Source organism: Ambystoma mexicanum, chromosome 12 (genome assembly GCF_040938575.1).
Source record: "Ambystoma mexicanum isolate Mex_15411 chromosome 12, UKY_AmexF1_1, whole genome shotgun sequence".
Taxonomy (NCBI): Eukaryota; Metazoa; Chordata; class Amphibia; order Caudata; family Ambystomatidae; genus Ambystoma; species Ambystoma mexicanum.
The window spans coordinates 660,584,939-660,612,012 of NC_090936.1; the positions used below are offsets into that span (position 1 = coordinate 660,584,939).

The following is a 27,074-nucleotide window of genomic DNA, read 5'->3' on the forward strand; positions in this document are numbered from 1 at the left end:
GTGCGCATCGTGAAGCAGGCTACAAGCGCTTACTTACGTGCTTCCAGGCGCTTCTATTCCTCACGCGGGTTCGATCCTCAACTCTCATCAGCCCGCCATCCTCCATCGCCGGAACCCTGCAAAACAAGAGAAATCATTACAAAAGACTTTTAAGACATTTGAAGTGCCCAGAACTTACCGTTCGTGCAGTTAACGACGGACAGCAGTCCTCTGAGGTCAAGAGGCCTGCACCCTTATCCAGTGAAGAAACTGGTTACGGCACCCTGCCCCGAGGCAGATGGAGAGCTCGGCGTTCACTTACCTAAGGTGAGGGCGTTAACCTTTGGGGTTCTACAGGAGAAGAGAAAGGGAAGAGGAGAGAGGCACCCAATAACCCCAGTTCATTAATCCCATATTTTCTATCTGCAGACATCTTACTCTTCGAGTCAGACATACAGTGCACAGAGGTCCAGCCCAAAGAGCCAACCGTGTGTTACACATCACCTTTGAAGATACGGCATTCACCCAGTCAAGACCGGCGCCTCTGCGGGAATCAGGTGAGCGTTACAGCAGGTTTCTACAAGGAAGTAGAGTCAACCCTGAGATCAACAGTGCTTACTATGAGCAATATTGATTTGATTTTCCCAGTCATTTTGCCAGCAGATATATGGAAACAGATGAGGATGGTAGATGACATGGGGGCTTTTGGCGCCACATGGACGGAGTTACTACTGGAGGATAAAAATAGAAAAGTAGGGGAAAATCCGGGAACCCGCATGGCAGATCTACCAGAACGGATAATGCGGAGATTGAGGGAAATAATTCCAGAAAATAGGATTCAGTGGGACAAATTAACTACATGTCTACAGGGCAAAGATGAGCCAGTAACGGATTATTTCAATAGATTTGAAGGAGTATTCACAGACTTCAGTGGGCAGGATGTGAGCACAGAGTCGGGGAAAAGACTATTTGTTGATAAATATGTGAGGGGACTAATATCGCCAATTCAAGATATGTTAATGACTTCGGAAAGTTCCTGGGCAGCAAAAACGGCGAGTGAGATATTACACATAGCCCAATACTACGAGGATAGGGTAAATGTGGCGAAAGAAAGAGAGGTGAAGGATAGAGTAAATTTAAAAACAAGGGTGTTACTGCAGCAGGTCATTGGATACAATAGAGGTAGAGGTAATGCACAAGGCCGGGGAAATTTGAATAATATGCATGGGGTGTCATTGGGATTAAATCAATGTGCGTACTGTAAGGAGGAAGGACACTGGCGAGCGCAATGCCAGCACCTACAGAATAGAGGTGGGTTTGGTCAGAGAAGGCCTCATAGAGGACATCAGGGTCGAACGGCCAAGCAGAAGTAACATGCAGCAGCAGCAAGGATATACCAATGGAGGTACTCAAACCCAATCATATGGCCAAAACCAAGCACAACAGAACCAGACATTGAACCAAAGTGTTTCAAACCAAAATCAGGGCGGGCAGGGCCAACAGAGAAATAATCAGAGTGGAGGACATCGAGGGGGAAATGGGAATATTTTTGATACACAACCAAACACGTATTAAAGCAGTAGCGGTGACTACACATCGGACGATGTGTTATTTTCGCGATAGGACAGCCCACGACAGGGGTCGGAGCCAGTGTCTATTCCCGTGAATCAGAGAGGACCCTACGTAGAAATGAAAGTCGGGAATAAGGAGCACCGTTTATTTGTAGATACAGGGGCACAGAAGTGTTCGATAGGCCACCACTTGGTTCCCGAGATACCACTGTCGGGGCAGAAAAATGTTTCTGTAGGGTTCGCAGGTACACCAGTAATTAACCCCATGTCCGAAGCTGTCCAATTACAATAGGACCATTTACGGAACAGTGTCCATTTCTTTTGACAGAGAATTGTGGAGAGAACTTGCTAGGATTAAATTTGTTGAGAAAATTGGTGGCAGTCATACATTGTACGGCAGACGGGGTGTTCCTCACGATGTGGCCTCACGATGCACCAGTGACGGAATTTATGTCAAAAGAGTTGCCAGAAGAGCTAAGTAGAGTACCAACCTGTCTGTGGGCAATCCATGAAAATGATGTAGGATGCTTGAAAAAAGAGCCAGCAAAAATAACTTTGAAAGAAGGTGTAACACTACCACGAATTCCCCAGTATAAGATTTCTGTTGAAGGTGAGAAGGGATTGAAAAGCATTGTTACTGACCTGGTGAGATTGGGGGTGGTTGAGGAAATTGCAGGAAGCATGTGCCACAGCCCAATTCTTCCAGTTTACAAGAAAGGAGGCAATGAAGTACCCTATCGTTTCATAATTGATCTGCGTGCATTAAACAAAGTGGTAGACCCACAATTCCCTTTGGTCCCAGATGTCACAACAATACTGACAATGATACCGGCCACTGCAGAATACTTTAGTGTAGTCGATTTGAAGAACGCATTCTTTAGCATCCCAGTGGATAAAAGCAGTAGATATCTGTTCGCGTTCACTTTAGGAGGTCGATCATTCACATTCACACACATTCCACAAGGATATACAGAAAGCCCGAGCATTTACAGCAGAGCGCTAAAAGAGCAGCTAGACATGCTAGAACTACCCGAAGGTTGCGCACTCTTGCAGAACATAGATGACTTGTTATTAGCTGCTGACACAAAAGAGATCTGCAAAGAAAGTACTGTATTACTCTCGACACATTTAGCGGCCCATGGTCATAAGGCAAGTTTGAAGAAATTCCAATATAATCAAAAGGAGGTGTCTTATTTGGGATACCACTTTCGAAAGAAGGGAGAAGATTAACACCAGAACGCATAGAAAGTATTTCTAGTATGCCTATTCCAAAAACTCAAAAAGGAGTGAGAGCTGTAATAGGCATGCCCTCTTATTGTCGGCAGTGGATCAGTAATTTTGCGTTGATTGTGAAGCCGATGATAAAATTGACTAAAAAGGATGCAAAGATGCCTTTACAGTGGGATGAGGAATGTCAAAGCGTTTGAGCAATTGAAAGCTGCATTATGTGCTGCGCCAGTTTTAGGCACTCCCAACTATAAAAAGATCTTCAGACTATTTGTGAGTGAAAGTGAAGGATGTGCATTGGCGGTTTTGACACAGGAACAAGGTGGAAGAAATAGGCCGTGCGGCTATTTTTCTTGCACGCTGGACCCTATTGCGCGCGCACTACCACGATGTTTGCGATCCGTCGCAGCGGCTGCTGCGTCAGTGAAACAAACGGAAGGAATGGTATTGGGGCACACTTTAATTCTGATGGTGCCACATGCTATAGACGTTCTATTAAATAGGACGCAGACGCAACACCTCACCTCAGCTAGACTGACAAGATATGAGCTCATCTTGTTTGCATCCCACATCCAAATTATGAGGTGTAGTGCATTGAATCCTGCAGAATTAATGCCACTGCCCATAGCAGAAATTGGTGACAACAACTCACCACCCCATGATTGTTTAATGATCACTGAAGAAGAAACAAAGGGAAGGATTGATTTGAGCGATATCCCGCAAAAAGAGCCAGATGGGGAGTTATTTTGCAATGGCTCTTGTTTTAAATTACCTGATGGCACATCAACGGCTGCATATGCAATTACTACCCTAAAGAGAGTTGTAGAGAGCAGAAGGATCCCCTACAATTCGGCACAAGCCGCAGAAATAATAGCACTGACCCGAGCCTGTGAACTCTCTGAGAATCTGAACGTAAATATTTATACTGACAGCCAGTACGCCTTTGGCGTGGTTCACAATTTTGGCCCACTTTGGGCTGAGAGGGGTTTCTTGACATCACATGGAGCCAGGATTCAGCATGGCCCTTTGATTGTGCGATTGGTGTCTGCGCTCACGTTTCCAAAACGCCTAGCTATAGTAAAGTGCGAGGCGCATAAGAAAGTAACATGCAGAGTGGGAGAGGGAAACGCGTTTGCAGACAGGATTGCGAAGCAAACAGCCACAGATTTGGAGAATAAAATGATGGCAGTACAGACTGAGGAAGTACCTTGTATGATGGAGAATGGAGTTGCCACAGTCAAAGAAATGCAGGCTGAGGCCACAACCGAAGAGATTCAGGGGTGGGCTAAGGGCTCTGCTGAGTTAGATTTGGAAGGATGTTGGGTGGACAAGGAAACAAAGAACAGGATGTTGCCAAATTGTTACGTAACTGCAATGGTTATAATGGCGCATAGCCCTACCCACATTTGCGCAAAGAAAATGGTACAGCATTTATCCACAGTATGGAAGAATGAGCACATAAAAAAGAATGCAGAAAGGCTAGTGCAGAATTGTATCACGTGCCTGCAACACAATGTAGGAAAGGGAACCGGGACTCCAGCAGGTAGTTTCGGCCCACCCTCTATGCCGTTTGAGGTGGTCCATTTTGATTTCATAGAAATGGAAAGGTGCCAGAACTACAAGTACGTGTTAGTGGTAATCTGTGCATTCAGCAAGTGGGTGGAGGCATATCCTTTAAAAGACTGTACTGCCATGTCCACAGCAAAAGTAATGCTGAAGGAGTATTTCTCTCGTTTTGGGTTGCCTAGTGTCCTGTGGTCAGACAACGGCCCCCACTTTGTGGGCGCAGTAGTGCTACAGATCTGTGCAGGTCTGCAAATAGAGAAGCGATTCCACAGTTCCAGGCATCCCAGTTCTGCCGGGCTTGTGGAGAGACACAACGGAATCCTGAAATCAAAGATAGTGAAAATTTGCGCTGGGAGCAAGTTGAGTTGGGTGGATGCATTACTCCTAGCGCTGTTGTGTATGCGCACGTCTGTGCAGGCTAAGACTGGGCTCTCCCCTTTGAAATTATAATTGGAAGATCAGCAAATGTATGGTGCGCACCGCAGCCTAGAAAATTATGTGAGGTCGAGCATCCTATGTTAAGCACTTACTGTGGACTTTTAATACAAAAGTTGCGTTTGATTCATCAGCAGGTGCAGGAGGCGTTGCCGATGCGATATACAAGACCAGGACACTCACTGGAGCCTGGGAGCTGGGTGCTAATCAAAAACTTTGAACGGAAGACAGCACTAGCACCCAGGTGGCGTGGCCCCTATCAAGTACTTTTGGCAACACAGACGGCCATCCGAGTGGACGGACGTAAGGCATGGATCCTTGCTACCCATGCCAAAACGTTCCCAGCGTCACTGAAAACTTTGCCTGATCCGGACGACGAGAAAAAGACAACGGTCTCGAAAACGAAAGATACTATTGCCAGTCCAGTGCCACAGCATCAGCCTGAGTGAGAAGTGAAAGTTGAAACAAAGCGCAAACGAGAAGTGGAACTCGAAACAGAGCCTGAGGAGGCTGCCAGTAAGGGAGAAGGGCGAAAAGTGCCCCAACGTTGCTCAGCGGAAACATCACTGCCGAGCGACACAAACCCTGCATTGCAAACACGAGCAGAAACAACGCGTGTACCCCTTTGGCACCCACCAGTTCTCGCAAATGCACCAAAGCCAGAGAAAGAAACTACATCATTGCCACGACGCCCATCGCTGCCCATCATTGTGCCACAGGCTGACACTGAGCCCGACACTGGAAATGCAAGGGCACTATTCACGGATCATACAATAGCAGGAGTGAATCGATATAATCTGCGGCCTCGACAGGCAAAGTGATCCACAGATCTTTGGTGCTTTTCTTTTTGGCCTTTGGTTCTACTCACGGATGGAGTAGGAACCAGGGGCGTAGAGGAGAGAAGTGTGAGAATTGTGCAAGTCGGACAATTCAAAACTCACGGCTCCTCGGTGCATTTATAGAGTACCTGTGTCATAAGCCAGAGCGGGACAAGCTGGATGCACATGGTACTCTATCAATAAAGAACTGTTCAGAAATCGTCTGAGCAGTGGGAGAAAGAACAACTAATCTTGCTCGGGAGTGGATAAATGATCCAGGCTGTGAAAAGGCTGTGAGAATTGAACTGTGACATTTTTCGTTGAACTTTTCTGGCATCAAGAACGAGAGACATTCACGACGAACTTTGCCAGCAAGAAGAAGGACGATGAAGAACAAGTCAAGGCCGGTTTCAGCCTCCTCCTGCACCCCTGCTGAAAAGATAATAGATTTAGAGACTATAAATTTAGGGAAAAAGCATGATGAGAAGAATAAGGTACTAATTTGGACATTGGTCCCATGTTTCTTAAGTATGATAGTACCAACAATAACAGCTATTACACTATGGTTCCTGGAGTACATACACCCATTAGAAACACTTTTGCCAAAAACAGCTACTGAAAGCCCGGTTCATGTAATCACTGGTACTTTGTCCCCAATGGAAGAAAGACATAGAGAAGGTTACGACAACAATACATTGTTGCTCATCATGAACATGACCCATGTGGTGTTAAAGAAAAAAGTTTGCTGGGTTTGCGCCCATTTACCACAGCACGATGGGAAAGGGGTAGGCTGGTATGCAAAACCATTGCCATTGATTTATTCCTGTGAAGTAACGTTTAGTGTAATGTTCTTTGGCAAATGGAACAAGAGTAATACGGGTCAGCTAGATGAGACCAATATTAATGAATTTGAGGAAGTAATCATGAGACCTGTGGGTTGTTCCATATTCCAAAAAGCTCGCGTATTTGCACTAGAACCCGTGAGAAAGAATACACGAAAAATAATAAAACTAGATAGATTACATAGGCAGAATAGACCAACCCCGCCAGCAGAAAGAACATCAATAATGACATTTCGGATGAGGGATGAATGGAACAAAGATGCTGTGCCCCCTGCCTATGCAGTGGATCACAGTGTAACGCTCACCTGGTTCCCTCGGAGGCGCGGGTCTTGGCTGGGCGGTGAAACCGTCTTCAATGTTAGGCGTAGGGTTCGTTTGGCTCCCTGGTTTGGCCCCCTTCTCACCGAAAGCTTGACTTGGAGGGTGAGATGTCTACAAGTGGAAAAATCAGGGGATTAGTAGCTGGAAGGTTTGATGAAGTCTCTACCCCCACACTCTCTCCTCCCGTGGTACTCGGTTGCTAACTGTGCTCACCTTAAATAGGTGAATGCCGGGCTCTCCATCCTGCGTCTTGTGCAGGGGCTCTGGGTCCAGTTACTTCACTGGATTTGGGATCAGCCTCTTGATTGCAGAGGGTAAGTAGAGAGCGATGCCGCCGTTAATTGCACGAGCGTATTTTGCATATATCAAAGTCCTTAATGTTCTCTTTTAACGTCCCTTTTCTGCAGGGTTCACTGAGAAGAAATGATGGCGAAAGAATGCCAAAGTTCGTGGAGGCACGTAAGTAGAATGAATGCCACAGTACTTTAATGCGCACCTTAATGTCTTTTCCTTTCAGATGGAGAATGATGAAGGCGCCGGAGATGATGCCCAGGTTTGTGCCGAAGAGTGAACAAGATGATGGAGCATATGAAGGCACGTAAGTAGAAAGTCTGTTCTAGGCCTTTAAACGCACCTTAATGTCTCTCTTTTGCCTTGCAGGTGGCGGAGTGTGGTGCGAGCTGACTTTGGAGCGTACGTCGTACAGGTAAGCCGTTCAGAAACAGAACGTTACTAACCAATGTTCTTTTGTCTTTGCAGGGCTCGATGGCGGAGAAAGAATGCGGCAAATACCTTAAACACTCCGGTGGATTGGGTAAGTTGAAGCGCTGACCTTGACTTTGCTAATCTGTGTTTTTGTTGTTTTGCAGATGCTGCTGAAGACTGAAGATTGGATTCTCATCAGGTAAATCCGGAGATTTTGTGTTCACAGGAGCCGGAATGGACGATTCCCTGGAGCTGACACGGTGAGCGTCCTGCTGCTGATGCAGAATAACGCGAAGCATGTTGCACCAATCGGGTGTGGTTTAAATAGTGCACAGGAGTGCTTAGACGTCTTCTTCCACAGCCTCGCCCAGGTAAGAAAAAGAGTTCCAGTTTCCAGAAGAGTTCCAGTCCTAGGGAATGGTGCCAGCCCCACCCAGAGGAAAAGTAGTTCCTGCCAGAAGAGGATGAAGACATCATCTTGTCGGTAAGGAAGCAGCATGGTCTGCTGCAGGTAGGTCCACCCAAGCACTTCTGTATTTGCTATGAGCCCGGCACTTCTTGTGCCGGGACCAGTCCCCACAATGAGCCTGGCACCACCGGTGCCAGGACAAGGCCCAAAAGGTCCCTAAAGGGACTTGCTGGCGTCTGCAATGAATGTTGTGAGCCTGCTTCCAAGGGCGTTGGGCTGCTCCTGACTCCTTGGAAGCAGTGGTCATGACACACAGCCCCAAAATTGCTCCCCTATGTCTACAGAAAAAGGGTTCCTATAAACTAGGAACATTTAGCAACTGCCTGAACACAGTGGTTTTAAAACATGAGATAGAACCCGTGTACGTGGGAGACCCTGTTTATTTTATATGTGGAGAAAAAGCATATCCATGGTTACCTAGGAACTGGGGAGGTACATGCTACCTAGGTCTACTGCTTCCAGGAGTGTTCCACTTGGAGACAGCAGAAGTAGCCAGACGAACAAAAGGTAGAACTCAAAGGAGTAGTGAGGATGGGATGATAGCAATAGATATAGCCAAATCATTTATACCGTTCTTGTCCCAAATAGAAAACTCTTACAATATAAGAAAACTGTCTGGAATATTACAAAAAACAATAGATCCCACAACGGATATTTTATTGAATATGACGTTAGAAGAAAAAGGGATAAGACTGATGGCACTTCAAAACAGGATGGCTCTCGATATAATATTAATTGATCGTGGGGGAGTTTGCAAGCTCGTAAAAACTGCATGCTGTGTGTATATCGATGATTACTCCCCTACGATATTTAAAGCGATCCGGAAATTACATGTCATAAGTTCCACACTCTCTACTGAAGCAGGGGGTTGGGGGATAGAATCCTGGTTATGGGGATTATTGCGGTCTTGGGGATGGAAGTTAATTTCAATACTAATGATGGTACTTGGGATATTCATAACATGCTGTTGTTGCATACAATGCTTACCAAGAATATGCACTGAAATAACTGATGGATGTACTAAGGGATGTATGCACATGGTGTTGAGAGGAAAACAAACGCATGGCCGGAATAACAGACACTGAGGAAACAAAAATAGTAAAACAATTCATGGCGATAGACATTAATGATGGAGATGATTCAGATGCAGATACCCCAGACTCCTCCTCAGAAGAGGAGGATACAATGAATAAATAAGACGTTTGACACATGGCCAAAAGGAGGGTTTGTCAATCTGGAAAAATGAATACCCTTCATTTGAATGATAGACGTAACTTGATGGCCGTGGGCCAACCGTTTTATGCACTGAATTATAGAAATATAGACTGTTATGCTTGATGAACAAGCGGCCATTTTAAACGTAGCAGAATCACCATTTTGCTTGTTAACCATTCCTCATTGCTTTCTGTCTAAAAACTGCTTTGCAGCTTGCAATTCTTGCGGATTCTGCTTACTCTGCTCAACTGTTAACATTGTTGTCTGAATATGAAAGGACAAGGTCGCGGGACTGAAGAGTTTGCTGAACTCCTCATGAGTAGCCCAGAAAGGAATGCCCACGCTCCCTCTCTGTAGCCTCGGGAGGAAGCTGCAGGGCATTTAATCACTTCACAGCTGCCAGCCAGTCTCGTACGATGGTAGAATATGTTAGAATAATACAGTTAAAGGCTTGAATTATGCTTCTCTTACGGCCCCCTTTCGCAAAACCCTTTAGAATGTGTCGGCTCCCAGGACACGAATAGTACCTCATAGATAGCAAAGCTTGGAATGTGGCTCTTCCGCCGTGTATAGATTGCTTCCAAGAACAGAACCACCGTGTTCTAAAAGATGCCTCTGCACTTTCTAAATTGCATATCGTTACTAGAATAGACATCAAAAGCATTATGATCGTCATACTCGTCGGATATGTCCATCGTCATCCCGAGTTCAAAGGAACTTAATACAGAGGGGTGTTGAACATGACTTTACTGATTGTATGATATGCATTTTGTATATATGTAACTGATGTACGTAATTCGCTCGCTTGCGTCCCTCGAGGTCTAGGAAACTCACGTTGCGGGGCGTGAGATCAGAATTGGCCAATTGATACTATCTTTTGCTTGCAATAAACCCTAGCATTGGGAATTTGAAACCTTGTGTCTGGCGCATCTTTTCTTGTATGGTCATTGCCTTGTTTCCATAGCACGAGGGACCCCTAGGGGCCCCTTTCAATAGGGGTGGGGTGGGCGAAGCTTTCTGCTCTACAGCAGACTATAGTTGCGTTACTAGTCAGGGTTTGCCCCAGTAACGGGGGTTTTGTTGGCTTCTTTCTCAGTTAAATTGGTTTCCCGTAGGTTCATTTGCTCCATCTACTCCATTTATTTCACATTACTTTAATTCCTTTCTTTCTGTCACTTCCTCTCTTTTCTTATTCCACGCCTCTCCTTTTCCTCTCTCGCTTTCGTTCTTCTCTCTTCTATATTATATCTTATTTTATTTGGTTTATTCCATTCACTTATTTTATTTATTAGAATCTTAATTCATTGCATCTCCTTTCATACATTCATTCACTCACTCACTCATGCACACTTGCACCAATTTAGCTTATTCATTTGACCCTGTGGGTTTCGATGGCGAGGTTCTTCCTCACCTGGTTATCCTACAAGTGTAGAACTTGATACATGAGTAAATGAAGGATGCCAACAAATACATAAGGTGGATGTGTAAAAAACAAAGGGCAAGGAGCAGAGAGGGAGGGTGAGTGTGAGGGAGACAGTGAATTTATGGAGGGAAGCTGATGGGTGGCGACGGCCAAAGCAGTGCAAGTACAATGTGTGCGGGTAGACGTAAGAAACAGTTGATGAATGTGATAATATAACACTGTGCCACTGTTCAGTCCCGATGTATTTTTAAAAAAAAAATTTTTACAGGTTGATAATGGTTTATGATGTAAAATGTTTAATAAAAAACGTGATTCCCTAAACAACAATAAAAAGATAGTGGGTGGAGACATGAAATTCGTTTCAAATGGGCCGCTGGTCAGATCCTCAGAGAAAAACAATTCAAGAGAGCTGAGGAGGTCTCAGGGAAGCTGAAAAAACATTCTAGCAGAGCTAGGGCTAATAGACGCATTGAGTTATAAACAGCCACAGGACAAGACATCCTCTCACTATTCTCATGTACATCAATCCTTTTAGAATCAATAGTTTTTTATTAATCTGTTTAAAATGATACAAGGTTTAGACATCAGCCCTGTATCTCTTGCTGATCATAATGCCATCAAGTCAGCTATAGATATTGAGGGCTCACCAGTTGGATACTGATTATGGAGCGTGGATGAGCTTGTTCTACCATATTTAGCATCAAGTGTGGAGGTAGAAGATGCAATTACAGATAATAGTAGACTAAATTTGCCAGACAAGAATACCTTTACGAATCACTGGTACACATTAAAGTCAGCTGCTAGATAAAGGTAGCCTAATCTCAGTGGTGACCTTTAAGGCGCACCTGCTGGTTGACAAAAGTTATTTTCTTTATATTGATACTTTAGGGAAACAGTAAACAATTAACCTGAATTAGCAGATGCACAGGTGGTTTTTTTTGGTCAAGAGACAACTAAGTACATTACAAATAAAAAATTCAGAGAAGGCATTGCTGAGAACTAGGAAGGCAGACATTTTACGAATACAGGAACAACGTGAAGCACTTGCTAGTAAATTTGATAGTAAAAAAACAAGGCATATAAAAATCAGGAATAATGGTGTTAAAAGTCGCAAATGAGACACGGACAATCAAAGCATTCTGCCCATATTACCAAAACTTGTATAATTCTGATCTGGAAAATACAGTTATAATAAACAAGTACTTAAATTCAGAAATCAGGTACAGACAGCTTGACAGCTACATTTTAAGCTATGCCACAAAATCGGCTGAACCACTAACCATGTTGTTCAATTCCATCCGAAAAGGGGATGGGTGGGAAATGTTACAAAGTATGAGAGAAGCTCTCACAATGTTTTCTTTATTGATTTAGTTGATTGTAGCAACTTTCATATATTTTTTTGTAAAATTTAACAATGAATGAGTAAGCATAAACTGAGTTAACATTATAACAATGTCTATTAGTAGCAAATTATTTCCGATGATAAATTCCCTTTACTGACTTTACATTACTAACTTAACATAAATGTGATGTTAAAAGGTGGGCCTCTACTTTAGATCCACTCAGTTAAATGGAATGATGAGGACAGTAGGGGCAAATTACCTTGATTTAAGAGTACAGACGTGTATAAAAATAAAAAGTTACATGATTCAGCAATTTACATGTCCATTAATAAGTAAAGCAGACAATTATCACAAATTTATTTGGCTGCTAGTTTTCACTCCAATTAAAATGTCGAACTAAATCTAAATATCTAAATAAGCCTAGACTGGGCTGTCAACTCCTCCTAATTCCAATTCAACACTTCCCAAAAATTCATCACCGCTATTCTCACTCAGATTTTGTCAGTTGCAAAAATTAGGCACCAAAAAGTATCTACATCTAGATCTTGATTGTGTAAGAACAGTGATCTAAAGTGCAAATTGTGCTGTTCACTCAAGCTTGGACACTCGGCTACCAGATGCTTTAGCATCTTAACCATGGCAATGGCGCTCATTTTGATTGGACAGTGTTAATTCACGTCGAGCCAAAATTTGTCTCGTAGGACATAAATTAAGCCTTAGTCGCAACCATGTGCTTCGGGGCTCCGGGGAGGGACATCTGATCATGTATCCCTCAGCCACGCCTAAAGATTTTGGAGTAAATGAGTTCTTACAAAAGTCATTGTAATTTGAACATAAATTACATGTTTTGAGCCAATCACATAGCAATAGTTTGCATTTAGCACAGATGGGATCGTTCAACAGGATGTCATCAGTGATGTCTGCTGCCTCCAACGCTTCTGTTACATTTTGTTTTCCATTCAACGCAGAAGCTAAGCTTTGAAGTGCCAAAGAAATTTGCTATAACAGACAGTAAATGGTTTCTATTTGCACTCAGCATACACTTTCTATAGCGTAAACACAATTTCCACAGATATAAACAATACAGTGAAGACGCACCCAATTAATATCTGATTAGAGCCATAGGAGTAGCTTTGGGCAGGCACAATAGCTCTTTCCAATATCTGCCCTCCAGTCCTATTCAGAATTGTTTTGATATAATTTGCTTTGTTTCTGAACCATATAGAAGTTGGGAGGCTAATTTCTGTTTGAAAAATCTGAGTATCGGTGAGCATGAAACCTTCCCGTACTAGGCGTTTATACCCTTAGCCTGTGAGGTGGCGCCACGCATTTTGGTTGCAATTGGGGTAAAGTACGGTGTATCAAATGGATTATCATTAATGCTAGCCCCAAGGTAGATATACTGGTGTACGCTTTCAATAGCTGTTTTGCAAAGAGTCCATTTTTCTAATGATGTTTTTTTTGTCTAGTTCCTGGGCATATCATCATTTCGGATTTTTCAAGGTTAATATTGAGAAGATTTTTGTGGCATATGTGTCAAAGGTGTGAAGAATCCTCTGTAAAACTTTCAGCGTCTTAGAGATCAGCACCAAATCATCTGCGTAAAATAGACACGGAATGCAGTGGGGGCCCAGTTTCAGCACATCCGCCAGCAAGAAGATGAGGTCCCTCACCAAGACTGCAACGAAGAAATTAAAGAGGGCGGAAGCAAGAATGCAACCCTGCTTCAGCCCTCTGAAAGTAGGAATTTGTTGTGATAGCAAACCGTTCAAAGAAAGACGTATCTTTATGGTTGTGTTATTGTGAAAGAGCATGATCCAGAATATTATTGACTTTGAACATTTTGCTTCTTTAAGTTTTGTATACAGAAGAAGTTGCAGTACGGAATCAAAGGCTGCTCGAAAGTCTATGAAACAAACTTATAATGGTTGTTTCTGTGCGGGAGCCTGCCCTTGAATGATGGAAATGAGAGTCAAGTTGATTGATGTTCCCAATCTAGCTACGAATGTTTGATAGATGTCTCGCAATCCGCAGTCCAAAGTCCATTGAATGAATTTTTCTAGGACAAATCGAGTGAATATTTAACTTGGAGCATCTAGCAGGGCCATCGGTCGATAGTTCGTTGGCGACTGTCTATTCCCTTTTTTATGAATTGGGATTACTACTGATTTTAGCCACGAGCTTTGTTAGTGTTTTTGAAGCTAAGACTTGTTGCAATATTTCATGTAGTATGGCCGCCCATTCTGTCGGATGTTCCTTGAGCATGCTATTGCTTAAGACGTCGGGACCGGGGGACCGCGAGCGGCTAGGCTTCTGGATATAATACATAATGTTTTATTTTGTACTTACCAAGTCAAATTTACATATATTTGGTTCTGTCAAAAGGCTTTCGTCCACTGGTTGTGGGCTGGCAGATGTGTTTGTCATTACATAAAGGCAAAGGAAATGATCATGCCACTTCTCAGTTGTGAATCCATTTATCTGACTTGCTTCTTGGGACGTGTTGGTTATGTTATTTAGCAGGTTCCAGGTTGCTGCTGATGATTTTGAGGCTAGTACCTATAACATAGATGCCCCATCTTTTTGGTACATGTAAGCTTGTCTACTTCGGACCCAATTTTGATGTTGCGTTTTTAGGGCATTCAGTGCTCTTGCTCTGGCGAAAGGAGCAAGATATTTGATGGCTTGTTTCTTTCTGTGATGTTCTAATTTCTTCAACTGTAATCCATGATCAGAAGCGTGCTTCGGCTTATGTGATGGTCTCACTGTGTTAGTAGAGCGAACCACGAAAAGCTGCAATGCTGTAACATAATGGTCTACTATTTGCTGTCCATGCGCCGAATTGGGGTCTTCATAGTTGCCAATCATGTTCTGCAGCTGTCCCAATTTCCCACTAGTCCAGTGGAAGCGATTTCTACCTGGATTGATGCTTAACTGACTAGGATATTGAGATTTGGGCATCTTCCTGTCAGAAGATTCATGTCGCCAGGTTAAAGTAATCATGTTGGGATCACTGAGATTGTTTGATCAGTTTCAAATGGTCACGGTTTGCAAACGTAAGTTTGTCCACACATACAAAGTCAATGATAGAGGATTGATATCCTCTTGACCATGTGTTGTGGTGGACAATCTCCAGGAAGTGCACCATTTGCTAAGTACAGGGATTGGGCATTACAAAGAATGTCCACTGTTGGTTAATATGGATATCCTGAGTTCTTGTATTGTCAAATAAGTGAAGATTTTTATTTTTTTTATTTTTTTATTGAATATAGTTGAAATTACATCAACTTTTTCAATTTATACATAGTAAAAATTTCATAAGCATAAAATGAGAAAGGGTAATACATATTCACGGTAGAAAAAAAACATTCAGATAAATTCATGAGTTGACAAAATATTTTCACAATAGGATAAAATGATTACAGACAAATTTATCATTGTGAAGATAAACAATATGATACAATTTTCATTCCAAGTTCAAAGCCTTTAAAAAATTAGCGGTGGCAATTCTTATGGTCATGCATTCAGTTGCTGCCAAGGCGGCCCATCTATTTCTCGGGTCAATTTGTGCAAAGTACGCAAAATGATTAGCAAAATGAGAACTTCTCAAGCTCGTGAGGGCTGGACAATCCAATATTATATGTCGCAAAGTTTCGACAGTCGCTGCATTTTTACAAAACCTACACCAATTGAGGTCCGAGGAAATTTGCTTCCTTTTTGTTTTAACCTCAGGTGTGGGCCAGATGTTGAATCGCAACTATAGGTGAAGATTTAAATCGCCAATTAAAATGGTCGCTGAGATATTGGGTGAGGATGCTATTAGTGACATAAGAATAGTTAGATCCTCAATGAAACGGTCATCAGATTTTTGAGTGATTCCAATATAGATTGATGAGTGCTACAGTAGAAGACCCTATAGATTGATGAGTGCTACAGTAGAAGACCCCTCGCAAGTATATCCTGTTGCAATTTGAGTAGCTACTAATAATCCGGCAGATGGTCGACCCTTGCCTGATGTCATGGCTTTTAGAGTAGATATCTGGTACCCACCCCATATGGGATCGTCAAATAGCCATGTTCCTTGAAGTGCAACGATATGACAATTGCTGAGGCCATTTTGTGTGTTGTTCATCAGGTGTACATTTCTTCTGGTGTTCCGGCTGGCTAAACTGGTCAAAGTCTGATTTTAGATTGAATGGTTATCACCGTGTTGGAGTTGATAGCAAAAGGTTAGATGGAGTTAAATTCATAGCTAAAGCTGCAAATCGATTGGAGAGCATAAAGTGGTTTTGGGCTGTTGGCATGTGAGGTAGTGGTCCAATTGGTTGTTGAGTTTCTGTCTCGAAGGGCTTTGGCAAGAGGTCTTGTGAAAGTTCAAAGCCCAGATCGTAGAGCTCTTTTCTAGCTTGCCACGAGGTGTTAAAGACCACACCTGACTGCATAAGTAGTCCGACCACAGATAAATCAGTTTAATGAATAAACTCCACTTGGTTTATATCCACTGAGCAGACATCCTGAAGGCTTGGTATTTTGTCAAGGATATTTAAAACGCTTCCTCTATTCAAGTCATATAGTGGAAAAGGTGCTGGTCGGCATTTTAATAATAATCAGTGATAGTGTACTGTGTGGTGTCTTGTCTTCAGCTCGTTTGCAATTTGCTCCTTTGAAGATCTATTTATGTCATTTTGTTTTGGTTCCACTTTTTGCGGTATCAACGACAATTGCGTTTCTTTTGAATTTGATGTATAGCGTAACGGGAAATCATGATGCCTGGAAACTGCTGAAAATGATGTTCATATTGCCTCTGGCTGCTCGTTTGATCATGTTCTGTTTGCCAAAGTATTGTTGCAGTGAGGTCTGAATCTCAGCTTGCTGTCGGTCTAAGTTTGATTCCTGGCACAATTTTGTTAAAGCATTTGATTTAGCAAGTGGTGTGAGAACTATGTTTTTAGGAACGTCATCTTGGGTTGTAGTAAGCAGTCTGTTAGAGATGTTTTGGTTAACTGCTTCAACTTGATCATCTAAGGGTTGATAGCCGAGTGCACTTTGGCAAGCTGAGTCTTTGGTTTCTGTTTTCTTTATTTTTTTATTGCAGGATGTTTTTTCCGACTGGTAGTGGTCAGGATCACGTTCTGCGATCTTTTCAGTGATATAGCTCTCATGAAACGTTTAGTTGCTGAAGAGCTGGGAACATGAGCATGTTCAATGTTTTTGGCTTCCTTTTTCAGCCGGATGGAAGAACTATTCGATTTGTAAGCGGTTTTGTCAACGGTAACGGGCAAAGATACTATATGCCTTCTTTGAGTTAGTTTCACTCTTGGGACTCGTTGATTGCTTTTTGTCTTTTACGGGTGGAGGATTGGGTAGAGAGGGAGAAGGTAGAGTAGATGGCTCTTTTGGTTTGATGATAGTAGAAAACGTAGGGAGCACATCATATCCAGTTGACCTAAAATCTCTCGGTTTTGGGATAGTCTCATTATTTTCCATAGGACTGGTAAGTACAGTGCAGCATGGTTGCATTGCTTCAATCAATACAGTCGCCTTAGAATCAGGGTTTAGTATTCTGTCAAGTTGTTGATGTGACAGTATGTTTAATAGGTTAGATTGACGGTTTAGTTTGTCATCTAACACCTCGAATAATTTAAATAATGACCACAACGTGGTGTTAAACAGCATTCAACGTCAGTTCCAACAAAGGGATAGACAGACTTATTTGTGTGGGTTCTGGTTGATGACAGAGATTTCATTGTTTGTGCCCGTTTTCGGGGTGTTGGAGTGGTATAAGAAATTGAAGACATGGTTGAGTTTTGTGGTGATCGCTGGAACATTAGTGGTGACTACGAAAGGTTAGCAGTCTCGTCGTTTGCATTGGTTATTGGGTAAGCAGACACCAGTTTTTCAAATAGTGGGAGCTGTGATTTCGGTTGAGTTGGTGGATCAAGTGGGGTTTCTTCAGTTGAAGAAATGTGTTTACCAGTCACCATCAGGGTCGCAGAGGCAGGGGGACTTAAGTCAAGATTCTTCAATTGCATGGGATTGAAATTGTTTCCTGCCTCGGTGTGGTGGTTGAGCAGTTGAGTAGGCGTCTGATAAACAGGCCTTGATGAAGCTTTGCCCACCTCAAACGGAATAAGGCAGTCTTTAGAGCATCACTCTGTTTCGGCAGGGAGGCTTTTATGCTGGAAATAACCTCTTCTTGGGTTGTTAAGTCTACGGCACACATCGTTTCATTAGATACAATGGGCTCCTCATGAGTCAGTGAACCCAAGTTGGACCTGGGAGGGTCGATCTGAGAGGAAAGAGGTCAGCCAGGCCAGAGCATGATCAGTGATACCCAGGTTTTCACGGAGACCGTTGAGCAGGATGGTATGGTTGACCGTGTCGAAGGCAGAAGAGAGATTGAGGAGGATGAGGACAGAGGGAATGTTAGAGTCAAGGTTGGAGAGCAAGGTTGGACCCTCCTTTAGCCACCCTCCTACCATCCTTCTCGTCCTTTCCTCTTTTCACCCCCGACGAGGTTGCCACCTAAAACAGATGTAAAGTAGAAGATTACTGTAACGCTCACCTGGTTCCCACGGAGGCGCGGCGTCGAAGGCGCAGAACTCTGAAGATGGACAGGAAGGGCCCCTCTATTCTGGCTTCCCTGGCTCGTTGGATACCCTCCTGTGCGTGAAAAGGGAGTATTACCAACTGTGGAACAATGCTCAAGCCTCCCACTCCCTTCCAACCCTCCACGATACCTCCTCCACGATTCCCCGTGAAGCCTCACCTTAGGGTTTGGAAGGATGAGCTCTCCATCCTGCTTCTGATGCAGGGGCGCGTTGAAACCCAGTTACTTCACTGGATTGAGGATTGATGGGAGTTCAGGTAAGCTTGACTGTTCAGGTAAGGCGCTGTAAAAGTTCTGTTCAAAAGTTCAAGCTTAATAATAATGTTCGTTGTCTAATTGCAGCAAGCGCTAATGCTTATGTCCTTTTCCCCTTAGGGGCCGGGGTTCGGAGTGCCGGAGATATGGCGCCGACCCGAAGTGAAACAGTTCTGGATGAGCGCTCAGGTAATGTCTTTGCATTCGCTCATTCAATGTCTTTGTCTTTTTTTCCCCATAGGGACCGGGGTCCGGAGATGCCAGGAAGCGGCAGGACCCGAAATGCAGTGGGAATAATCCAACAGGTAAGACTTACAAGGAAACTGAGCTTTCCTTATTCCTTTTCTCCCTCTCACCTTTGTTCTTGTCTTTTTTCCTCTAGGCGCCGGGGCGTAGCTGAATCCGGAAGATCGCTGCTGAAGATGGAAGCGTCTTGCAAAGGTGAGTAAAATGCAGCGCTGCAGCGATCGAAACGAAATGCCTTTAAAATGATGTCTTCCTTTTCAGGGCCGTTGGAGAAATGACTCCGGGATGCAGATTTAGCAGGTAAGGGCTTTTCTTCTCCTATTCTCTTCCTTTCTCCCCTTGCAGGTGTTCCAGGGTGCTGGCAGGCGTGGCTGAAGTCAGGATGCAGGAGCTGACACGGTGAGCGTCCAGCTGCTAGGTGCAGAACAACGCGAAGCATGTGTGGCTGTTCGGGTGGGGTTTAAATAGCCTTGGAAGAAGTTCCTGGTATGTATCCTTCCACCAATCAGGTATGTATCCTTCCCCGACCACACCCGGGTAGTGAAGTAGTCCTACAGGTTAAGTAGTCCCATTCAGGCCTCAAGAGGGCCTGGATGAAGCAGCAAGGTCTGCATCAGGTAAGTGTGCACCCAAGCACTTAAACACATATCCTCTTCTATGAGCCTGGCACCTAAGGCGCCAGGACTGGGGTCCGCTATGAGCCTGGCGCCTAAGGCGCCAGGACTGAGTCCAAAGGGCCCCGACTTGGGCCCGCTGAGACTTCCCTGGGGAAAATGATTTCTGCCTCTGGGGTTGCTGGGCCCGGCCTGGCTCCTTAGAGGTAGGCATCATGACAATTACTGTTGCGCTGCAACTTTCAAATCTTTGCTGTAAGCAGTAATGACCTGCAAGGCATACCGTAAATCCACAGTGTTGAGTGCGTTGTGTATGTTGAAAATTGTTGGATAGGAGCGGAGAACAGCCTCAGACAGCCCTTAACCAACAGCGCTTTCCCATTGCCATTCAGCAATAGGATAACGTTTAAGCCACTAGCTCCACTCCAAACAAACTACGCATTGTCAGGGCTGCCAAGTTGTTGCATGATATGCCAGATTTCGAGTGGAAATCTATCTGTGGCTCGGACTTGGTTGTGTCATTGATGTGATTTAACCTTTCTCAGTCTCTCAACCTAGCTTGCCAGCAGCATTTGGGACCTCACCTAAAACAGACAATCTCCACATTACTACATTTTATGACCTTCAATATCACTACTGCAGTAACACTGAAGCATTTATTGCTACAGACACTGTCCATCAGGCATTAGCATATCACGACAGCCCACACTTTATCGCCTAGAGAGTGCAATGCTGTATCAAATTGTTAAATAAAATGTAGATAAACTAATCATCACACTTCCTCTAATGCTAGCAAATGGAAACAGTGGAATCTGCAGGTCTTTTTTTATTGTTTTATTCAACAAGCAGACAGATAATAAAATACATAAAACACATTTAAAATACAAACATTAAACATAAATTAAACTTGGCTTATCTTGCAATTTAGTGAATGAAACTTGTTGATATATATTACTTTAATTAACTTAATCAAAGAAGTTGACCAAGCACATTCAAAGTGAATGTCTTATAAAAACCTTATAGTATTTTAAACCAGGACTATTAATTTGTCTAATCAGCAATTAATAACCATGGAATCCACCATTGTGTCCTTAATAGCAACCTACTGATGTGCATATGTTCGTTTGTTTTTAACCGATTCTTAATTTAGAATGTTCTCCTAATTTCCTGATATCAGAATGGTTTTAGGAGTCTTATGCACTCAAATTAAACAATGAATATGATTGAAGGGTGCTGCAGGAGATGGTGCTTTAGAAAACGACATCCTACGATGGTAACTTTAATGCACACTACATTTTTATAAGACGGAAGCAAAAGCCATCTACCTGCAGGTGAAGCTCTTTATCCAGTTGGCTGATACCTTGAGCAAGTTTGGCCAATTGCTCTGCTATCACAGCTTGGTGAATGGACTGAGAAGTATATGACTTTACATCAAAGTCTTCTTTCAGAAAATCAGTATAACAGTCTGAAACAAAAAAAAATATAAGTATGTAAAACACATTTATGACTTAGGATACAAAACCTCTGCATTCATCCAGAAGAGCTCCACTTAACCACTCAGTCAGGGTGATTGTGGACCATGTGCCAACCATTTTCTAAACACAGCCAGCATCCCACAAGACAATATGTAATACAATTATATCAATTAGGAAATGCATGCAGTGAAAAAATGTTAAACTGACATTCTGATTTCAGCACAAAACAACAAATCCTCCAAAATTCTCCAGTCATGGTTTGTAAGTCAACCATAACTTCACCACAGCCATCGTAAAACAACTGTAGCTCAGATATCTGTATGCACTGTTCATGGTCACTGCCATGTCCTCTGGAAATCAGGTCTTTGTGAGAATGTATTTTTTTAGGTCTTTCCTATGAAATGTCAAACCAAAAGATGTATTGTCTTGGCACTCACATGAAATGTAAACCTACAATACTTATATTTTTAAATTAGGTATTTATTGTTGTTTAAGTCCAGTTCAAAGTTTGGTTACATGCATACTATGTGTGCTGGCATGTCACGAGCAGAGCATGGTAGCGTCTAAGTTACGGTTGCATTAGAAAAAATAACTGGGGAATTTGGGGGTTTGGGGATTTTGTGCTGATCTATGCAACCTGCCAATGCTTTCTTTAAATTATGCTCGAGGGTGGTCCTTCAGGAATGCATGGGCACAGTGAAACCTACCTACCAACTTCTTGTCCTGGTTTAATATCGAGATATAGCTAAGAGTTGTCGGTCTACTTTTGTTCACTTTTAAAAGGAAACCATTGGACGGATTTGTGCCAAACCACAAAAGGATTCAAAGACAGAATAGGTGTGATACATCCTACAGGATTTCGGACTGTAGGTTCCACCTAACATTCGACTGGGAAACATGATTTGGAACCCTCACCCCCATCACCGTCCACTGCCCCAAAATAACTCCAAGAAACTTCCCAAAATAATTTAGTCAAGTTTGTGCGTTTTGTGGATTTATCACAATTTGTTTTTCCTTTGGGGAGTCCAACTTAACCATAACAACAGTTTACCATTGCTAGCTGGTTATATATATATATCATTATAGCATGAAAGGGATTAAAATGTAGCCATTGTCGCGGGAGGATAGCTCAGGGGCAACGTGCTCGCCTTGGAAGCAAGACACGGAGCAACACAGGATCGATCCCCGGGTCCGCGCTTAGAAACCTCTGGGTATTAACCGTGTTATAAATAACCTATCATATCATATCATATCACATATCATCCTACACTAAGGGAAGCACTGTATGAACATCTGTACAGAGAAGTGAAATCTTGAATGAGTTCATATGGAAATATATATTTAGACAGATCGATAAAAGGTCACAACACCAGAGATGGACTACGCACTCCAATGGCAGTGAATCAATGAGAATTATGCACTTTCCCTATATTTTCATTGACATAGAGGGGAGGAAGGCTGCAAACATCTAGAAGCCACAGGTTGCATGCTCTGTTTGTTTTCTTGTAATCCAAAGCAATGCAACTAACTCAATCCACAAGCACATGGAACACAAAGTAGTAAGCCACCAACAACAACTTTTTTTTAACCTTGATACTTGTTTACATCGATCCACAAACAAAATAACACCAAATAAATTATTACAAAAAGATGGTTACCCTCTCCCTCCCCACTACAGTAAGAAATTGTAAACATTTCTGGATGTTCTTCTTTTATAAAAAGTTACATCTCGTCAACATAGACTGATAAATACCCCAGCCCATCACGCTTTCTCATTATCATAATTATTTTCATTGCTCCTCCTGCCCATCTTCAGACCCTTAGGAGATCTCTCATACCCCTCTCAATGTACCCCCGTCTTCTTCCTGTACCTTCATCTTCTTCCCTTCTCCCATCATTTCTTCCAATTAACTCTGTTGTAACTTCCACCTATACCCCATCTTCGGGACTCCCATCCATTGACATATTGGAGCCCCATTTGCTCATTAATGGCCCCAATTCTTCCTGGAAGAAACCCCCATAGTCGTAGACTAAGGCCGTCAGCTATTCCATTTTAAATATATCCCAGTACTTCTGCAGCCACTCTGCCTTATCCGGGGCTAACAGACATTTCCACTTTTGGGCCACTGCCATCCTACCTGCCCGAAACATCACTTCCCATATCCTTGGGAACCGGTATTCCTCTCTATCTCTTTGGGAATACCCAGTAATACCTGTAAGGGGTCTAGTGCAAGCTGATCCCCCCCCTCACCACTTCCTTCATCGAGCTCAGGAGTTCTGCCCAGAAAATGTGCATCTTGGGACAGAACCACCAAATAAGGTAGCGATCCCACCTGCCCACACGCTCAGAACATTCCGGGGATACCAATCTTATACATCTTGAATAGTTTCAAGGGATCTCAGTGCCACCCATGTAACATTTTAAAGTTATGTTCTTAAGTGGTGAGTGATCAACGGTATCAGTATCAAAAATGGTGGATATCGAGTAAGTCCGGAAACAAAGATTGCCTAGAGTAGCGAGCAGAGAGAAGAGAGTCACAGACAGAAAGGAGAGCCGTTTTGGTAGGGAGTAGAGGGTGGAAGCCAGATTGATAGATCGGATAAAAAGAGGAAGAATGAACATAAGAAGAGACAATGCATTCAAGAAATTTGGAGAGGAAGGGTAAAAGCGAGATAGGGGCGGTAGAAATGAGAGAAGGGTCAAGAGAAGGTTTCTGGAGAATCATAAAGATAGAGGCATGTTTTAATAAAGAAAAAGTGGAGGACCTAAGAGAGAGATTAAAGAGCAGAGCCAGGTACGTAGAAAGGCAGGGATAGTCCTCGGGGAAACAATAGGAAGGAAGAGAATCTGAAGGAGAGGCTGTAGAGTGAGCTTTGGGAAGAAAGCAAGAGATGTCAGAAGCAGTGAGGGGATGGAGAGGATAGAGAAGATGAGGGGGGACAAGTGATGGGACAGGAAGAAGGGGGAGATGACAAAGAGGAGATGATAGATGAGCAGAAAGGGGTAACTTTAAAAGTTCAGAAGAAGGGTAACTATAAAGGTTTGTGTTCGGATGTCGCATTGTGGCGAATCCCCAGGTAAATATTGTAAAATTCAGTCTTGTGGTAAGCCGCTCCTTGTGACAGTGATAAGAGTTTCTTAGAGGAGGCTCTGTCTCTCGGTTGCTGGAGTGCGCAGCGGACTCTCAATTGTGCACCGCATTACCTGTGGCTTTTCTGTCTCTCCACTCGCCAGTTCTCGGTCTTCTGGCAATGTGGACAATTCCACTGGCTGGATCGTTTGGCTTGGAGACTTGGATGGGATATGTTCATGTGTGGGCTTGAGTTTGCCTGCAATAAAATAATACTGGCAAGCATTTGTTTGCAGAGGTATGGGGTGATGTAAAGGGGTACCATTCAGATATAAAGAGGCACCTGGGGAGGGCACATGAATTGGGGCCTCTCAACTGCCACTGTCCCACTCTGGAGTCAGACTGGCTCCGACTTCCACCCTCATAGTCCTCCCACCTTAGGCTGCAAGGGGTTCCTAGCCCTTATGACAAGGTCAGATTACCGACCTGTCACAGTACTTAAGAGGTGCAGCATCTGGAAGCAAAATAACTATGGGTCAGAATATAACCCAAATGTTTAGATCTCCTGAAGGACACATTAGGCCTGGAACCTACTAATGTGCTAAATTCTGGCATGTACTTTAAGTAGATGCTAATGGTAATTTGAAATGCACAGCTCTCTCATAATAACTCAATTTTCATTGATCACTCTCTTTAAATACACAGCACCTATTCTCAGAAATAGTAAGCTGGTTGGCCAGTATACTCTAGTGTGATTCTTTCAATCAGATTTGATCTACACAAATCATTTACGTCAATGGAATACTATACATGTTAGGCATAGACCTGGCAGCATGTAACAGGCTGTTAACTGGTATCTCTTTTCTATACAATCTACTGGCTATTTGGACATTTTCTTTTTTTTGTTTGAAATATATTTAATACATTTTGTAACAAGGTACACAACGACATACCAACATTGATCCTCCAACCCACCACCTTTTCCCCTGTCCAACCCCACCCACCCCTCGGCCCTCTCGACCTGCCCCTCCTTCCCAGTCCCCCCCTTCCCATCCAACTCAGAAAGTCCATAATGCATTACATGCCCTGCCTCTCGTGGGGCTGTCCCCATGCCTCTGGTCTATTGAATGCATGAGTTCCCTACTGATCTATCTTTCTTCATATGTCAATGTGTGCCCCCATGCTCCTTCGGGGATGTTGAGGGGAGGTCATCCGGTGACTACTGCAGGTCATTGAGGAGCGTGCTTCATTGGAGTTCCACGTCAGCAGGGTCCTCCTCCATGTTCTGCCCCTTTACTATATCCCTTTCTTCAGTGGCCCATTTCAGTATGTCCTGGAGCCATTGATGTAACAAGGGTCTTTTAGGGTTCTTCCACGATATGGCCATGCAGCGTTTGGCTAAAACAAGTAAGAAGGCGGCTATTTTATTAGAGCACCTCTGCTTCGTCCTCCCACCCCCCCTGGGAGTAGCCACAACAAGCATATCTAGGGTGTACATTCCAGGTCCCACCCCAAAATGACATTGAGCCGATCAACCACTGCCTGCCAGTAGCTCATTTTCTGTGGGCATCCCCAAACCATATGCCAGAAGTCTGCAGACTCCCCCCTTACATCTCAGACATGTGTGAGACACTGCTGCGTTCATCATTTGCAGTTTCTGCAGTCTGACATAGACTCTGTGCACCATGTTGAATTGTATCAATTTGAGACGTGCATTGCGTGAGGCCTTTGGAATAGCAGCAGACATTTTGGACCATGTTTTCCCCTCCAGTGGCAACCCCAGGTCCCACTCAGACTTCTACCAAACTTATAAGGGGGGGGCAGTGTTTTGCTTGCTTGCAGCGCTGCATATAATTGAGTGATTGCATGTCGCTCCACCCCCAATTTGAGAAACATGTGGCGTATTGACGTAGTCGGGGGCTCCTCTGGTATAGAGTCCCACTTCCTAGCTAGAGCCTTACTCAGTCTCGCAAAGTTAAACAATTGTCCTTCTGGCATGTGAATATTTTCACCCATGCCAAGAATGGCATCAAACTCCCCCCTGAACCCCCATCGAACATATGCCCCAGCTTATTCAGTTTCCCACTTACACACCTGTTCAGCCCCATGTCCCTCAGAATCTTCTCAATTGTGGGATCTATGCTTAGTTGGATGTTGCAAACTATATCCCTTCCCCAGCCTTAGTTTAATGCACGCTCGCCTCCATACCTGCTGGACCACCACCACAATACATGACGTCTGGGAACCTCCCGGATTTCCAAATAGAATTTCCATCCCTGTGTGCAGTCGTGGGAGAGTGCCTAGTAATCACCTGTCCGCCCCGCCCATGTGAGAATCCCATTTGGCTGCATGCTGTAGCTGAGAGGCCAGGAGATATAGTTCAAAATCCCTTTCGCCCAAATAAATCCTAAGTGTATCCAGTGACACCCTGCATCTAGCATCTACCCCCCACCCCGACCATAAGAATCCCAAGATCAAGCCTCCCACCCTCCTAAAGAAGGGGTGGAGGATCTAATTAAGAAGGGGATGTTGATGAAGAAAAATAACAGCCACAGCAGAATTATCATCTTACAAACCGCTATTTTCCCCATGAGAGAGGCAGCTTGCTCCGGAACTTCATCCTTTCCTCCAGACTTGTCACTGCCCTTCCCATATTATATTGAAAAGTGTCGGCGCTATCATGGTGTACCTATACTCCCAGATACTTAAACGACTCCGGTTCCCACCGTGTACCCACCGCTGGCAGGTTAGCCTGCTCTACCCCTATCAGGGATCCCAGCGGAAATGCCACCGATTTTCATCTGTTTATTTCAAACCCCAATAATCTCCCCATATTGGACATTACTTCTAGCATATAGGGGACATTCAAACTTCAACTATGGACGTAGA

At 43.6% G+C, this 27,074-nt stretch overlaps 1 protein-coding gene across 1 annotated transcript in view; it reads right to left on the reverse strand.

Annotated features, from left to right (window-relative positions):
* Window positions 1–27,074, reverse strand: part of COG5 (component of oligomeric golgi complex 5) — a 2,640,594-nt gene that overhangs the window by 2,575,544 nt on the left and 37,976 nt on the right. The window contains exon 2 of the mRNA XM_069629143.1: window positions 20,965–21,104. Coding sequence (XP_069485244.1) covers window positions 20,965–21,104 — 140 coding nt within the window. The remainder of the gene's footprint in view (window positions 1–20,964; window positions 21,105–27,074) is intronic.